Below are 4,873 nucleotides of genomic sequence, written 5' to 3'. Positions count from 1 at the left end.
TGATTAAATAAGCAACAATTATTATGTTATTATTAATATGCAACACTAAAAAGACTCAGCTAATCTGACCAAGACTGTGTAGTTTGATCAGATTTAAACAGCAGCGTGGCAACCTCAGCAATCAACCCCACAACTGTCACCATATTTGATTAAAATTTAGCTAAATCCTCGCTGGTGCATGTAAAGTTCTACACATCATGGTTTTCCAGCTGAGCCCAGTAAGATGAGCTCAGACAAATACAGAAATCTCTCATGTGAAATATTCAAAACTGGTTGTCTCTACTTTTGTCTATAAGTAGTCTAACAATGAAGTCAACAGAATAACTGTGAGTGTCTTTTTATCAATAAACATCAACCCATTTATGTTTAAAACTCCTTTTCTCTGTCTGTGTTAACAAACTGACGACGAGACTTGAGTTACTTCATTCTTTGGCACACCCAAAGCGTCAATTTAATTCACTCATTCAAGAAAAAAGTACAAAAGTTTGATTCTTCATCATTCATTCTACTGCAGACCAATAAACAAAAAAACTTCATCATCCAGTAGTTACAGGAAGAGCTTTCACATGGCTCTGGGTGACATTTTGTGAGGCTGGAAAAAGCTCAAAGCGATGCCTTCAGGAGTGGTAGAAATAAAACTGCAATTCTGTTTAAAATTGAGTCCAAAAAAAAAAATCTCTATACATTTTTAAAAAATTGTCAGTGTAGTTGACATTGTTGCATTATTTCTTGCACACATTTTCACATCATATGCACATTTCAACAGTGCCAATTATATTTCCCTATTACACTCCATGCACTGCCTTTAGTTCAGAAAAACAAGGCTCAGTACATTCTTTAGTCAGTGTAGCTACATTCAGCAATACAGTAATGGACACACATACATCAAATACATAAAACAAACAGCAAAGTAACTATTGTGGAGTCTTTGGCACTTTCTTTGTGTGTGTGTGTGGTCGTGGGGGGTAAACTGAATACATTTCTTCTATGACACGCAACACAAGCTTTATTTGTTATAAAACCTGCTGTCCACTGTCTGAATTACCTACAGTGTTGTGACAAAGTTAGTTCACCTCACATACTGTTTGTGGACAGATTTAATCTGGACTCCACAGCTATTATAGGTAAACATCCCCTTCTACGATAAACTCATTTGACTCCCTAAAATCCAACATGTTTCCAATTGGTAAAAGGTTGCAATGGCTCAATTTCCAAATTATTATTAAAACTGCAAGTTTAAAACTTGTAGCTACAACTTGAGTGCAAGACCTGAGCACACTGTTTTTAATTTCATTTAAAAAGTCTTGACATTTTCCTGTAATTCTAAAGTAAGATTATATATCATTATATAAGTTTCAGACAACCTTCCTTTTTAAATTATGGGCTTCATACTGTAGACCTTTGTTGGATGTCATTTCCCCTCACTCTCCTCTTGTTTACTGTCTGTCTCTATACTATTAACTATCTTGTAAAGGCAAAAATGCTCAGAAAATATTCTAAAAAAATACCTTTAAAATAATTCCTTCTGTCAACGTGTTTCCAGTCTGTTTGTTTGTTAGCAGGATATCTCAAAGTTGTAAACATATTTCAATGAAATCTGGTGGAATGGGCCAAGGAACAAGTGATTTGTTTTAAGGCCATTCTTGACCATTATGGAACTTTCTTCTTTTATTCCAATAAACTATTGTACTTGAGAGAAAACAGGTATGCTTCTCCTATACTTAGTTTTAATTGGTTGCTCTGACTAAATAAAAATAAAAAGAGGACTGCAATATAGAATAAGGATGAAAGAATCTCCACACATCCGCCAACCCAAAGCTCAAACCAGTGCTTCAACATACAAGATCTGAAATGAGGAAACCTGGAGCGCCTTATTAAAAAGTTCTTCTTCAGATCTCCTCATTCAAGCACTGCAATCTGTTTGTTTCCCCAAAACAAAATCAGGTGGCACTCTCCTGAATTTGTTTTTCCGGGAAATACATTTCTGAACCACTGTGCTCTTCATCATGTATATTTGATGAAGAGTGCACATTAGGTACTCATTAGGATATAGTTTAAGAACATTTTCAAAAATACGTGATCAATATCTGCAGAAAAATAAAATGAATCCAAAAAAAAAAAAAACTCAAGGCATATAAAAACTTTTTCATAGCACTGTATCTTCCCTCTCAAAATAAACAAGAAACAGTCTGGGCTTTACAAAAGCAATAACGGGGCACTGTCAGGGATTTCTTTAGCTCACAAAAAGTACACCAGTGTAGGTGTGTGTATATGTCTGTATCATGTGGATGCTATTTAGCATTAGGGGGCAGATAGTAGGGTTGAAACAGTCTCTCATGGCTGCAGATGTGCAGGGCATTGTGTGTGTGCATCAGTAACCGTGGAAACCGTGAGGTGAAGTAGCTGACGAAGCCTTCGGGCAGCTCTCCGAGAGTCTCCTGCACCTCCGGTGGCAACTCGTGGTAGTGATGCTTCTGTAACATGCAATGTTAACATGCAAAGTGTCAAAAAAACTGACTGATGTGTCAAAGTGTGTCTACTTAAAATATAAGTATAGAAGTAAGCATGCACACTGACCTTATTCCTCATGGCTCTCAGCAGATCTCTGACTGAGTTTCCTTTATATGTCCTGAACCGCCTTAAGTCTGAAATGTACACAAGAAAATATAGAAAATACAGATTAAACTGAGAGTGTTACGGATAACAACATCATAAATAGAACAAAAGTAAGTCAGACTCAGTTGTCTCCACTGGCTCCAATACCCTGCAAAATAGATTTTACGAGGATTTAAGACATGGGGAGATAGGGGGATTTTAACTCTGGGCATTTATTTGATAAAAGGAATGATACAATGATACTCACATTTTAACAAATCCTAGAAATTACTTTTTCAGATTTATTCAGCAGTTACATCTTTGACTGTCAAACCTCACAGATTTACTACTTGGTGGAGGCAAGAAATCCATTCTCTGAGTTTAAAATATCTTTGAATCATGGATTAATGATAATTTAATTTTACACCAACAACATGGCTTGAAATATGGCAATTTGTGAGGGAGATTTCAATATGTAATAGAGCCTGAGAGACTCGGTTCAGGATTCTGCATCGTTTAAAGATTAATTGTCAGTAAACTTAATCTAATTTTCAATGTCCGACTTGATGTTAAACCTCAGGTTTTGCCTCTTGGTTTGCCGAGTATTCGTTAATATTAAAGGCTCTCATCAAAGAAGGCTGTTCAATGTTTTTACATTTGCTGCCCAGAAAAATATATTACTCAGATGGATTGATATTTGAACTAATATCAATGGAATATATAACAGATTATCTAACGGATATCTAATACATATTTAAATGTAAAATGATGACTTATTTTAAGACTTGGACATCCTTCTTTAGATATTCTGGTAAAAGACTTACAAATATTGTATTGAAAGAAATGGTAGATGGCAATAAGGATAACTGGCTAATTGACTTTTGGGGGATAAAAAGTAAGATATTAATTTACTCATTTTATAAATTATTTTTTCTCTCAAATATATATTTTTTCTTTTTCATTATTTATTTTACCTTCTTTCTCTCCAAATGTCTTTTTGTTGCATCACTGTCTACTGTAATGGAACTGAGCTTTTCCTCATACGTGTATGCAGAGTATATATGTGTCTATGTATATATTGATGTGAGTGTATATAATGTGCAAGGTACATCACATAACACGGATCCAAGCTTTGGTTCTTGTGGCCACTGTGTTCTGTTGGTGTTGTTGGAGCTGTTGGTGTTAACAGTGCAGTTATGTGAAGCTACGTGTGTGTGTGTGTGTGTGTGTGTGTACCTGTCTGTAGGGGCACAGAGATATGCAACCTCCAGTTGGTTCGAACCACAGTTCTTCCTGCAGTCTCCAGTCTGACAACAATCGGACTGTCGGGTGGTTCCTTCTCTATGCGGTCGCTCACATCCTAAGTACAAACACACACACAAACAAAGAGCATTGTTTCTGGAGTCTACAGACATGAGACATGTGGCTAAGCAAGAAGGATACAGGAAAAACTACACAATCCAGGTGTACACACACACACACACCCCTGTAGGTTTCTTTGTGTAAATATTATCAAATGTCCATGGAGAAGTGATTCCCACACCTGGAAAAAGAGCAGCTGCTTCTCAGGGCTCCAGAAGAATGGATGTTTGAGCACACAGGCGGTGGAGGGGCGGGACTCGGCCTCAGTGCTGATCATTTGCTCAATCAGATCATGCGCTATGACGTCATCTGATTTGAGGGAGAAACAGTTTTCAGGTTTTCATGTATTACACCAACTTTTGCCATCAGCAGATGGCACCTTTTGAGATTATTACTTTCCAGAATACAGTTTGTGACACTTTTCTGTCTAATTTTGAACTTCCAGCAATGTCTGAAAATTGCAAGAAAACTTATTTGAGGACTGTTTGCGAGGACGATTGTTAAGGTGTGATTCTGTTTAACCTGAGCTGATTCAGGACCGGAGTATTTAATGCAGGAAAGGGAGCTGGGTAGGTGAATTTACAAGGAAAATTAGTGAATTTTATGCAGAAGTCTCTTCTTCTCTCTCTAGTTTTTTGCTTTCCCCCAGGCTCCTCTCTTCTGGACCGCTACCCGTCCGGAAACCTGTCTTTCCAGGCTGCTGGTGCTCATTCATTTAGATCTGGATCATCGTCCCCCAGGAAAATTAAGTTTCTCTTTTTCCTTCTTGTCTCTCTAGTTTGCATGTGTGCTCTGTGTTTGTCTGTCTCCCCTATCTGTGTGAATGCTGTACTGTCTCTTCTGTGCTTGTGTGGTCTGTCCTCTTCCAGAACTGCATGGTGGAGAGGAGGTTGTATGTATTGTTTCATCCTGGATC

General features: G+C 37.4%; 1 protein-coding gene across 1 annotated transcript in view; it reads right to left on the bottom strand.

Annotated features, from left to right (window-relative positions):
- Positions 1-417: 417 nt before the first annotated feature.
- Positions 418-4,873, bottom strand: part of ern2 (endoplasmic reticulum to nucleus signaling 2) — a gene marked incomplete in the record, with an annotated part of 14,308 nt that continues 9,852 nt past the window's right edge. Inside the window, 4 exon segments of the mRNA XM_035659635.1 lie at positions 418-2,474; positions 2,578-2,645; positions 3,832-3,955; positions 4,139-4,266. Of these exon segments, the coding sequence (XP_035515528.1) occupies positions 2,292-2,474; positions 2,578-2,645; positions 3,832-3,955; positions 4,139-4,266 (503 nt within the window).

Source organism: Morone saxatilis, unplaced genomic scaffold, assembly GCF_004916995.1.
Source record: "Morone saxatilis isolate NCDOM2014 unplaced genomic scaffold, NCSU_SB_2.0 Contig17, whole genome shotgun sequence".
Taxonomy (NCBI): Eukaryota; Metazoa; Chordata; class Actinopteri; family Moronidae; genus Morone; species Morone saxatilis.
Note: the sequence above shows the minus strand (reverse complement) of the source record. Positions and strands in the feature narration are given on the sequence as shown.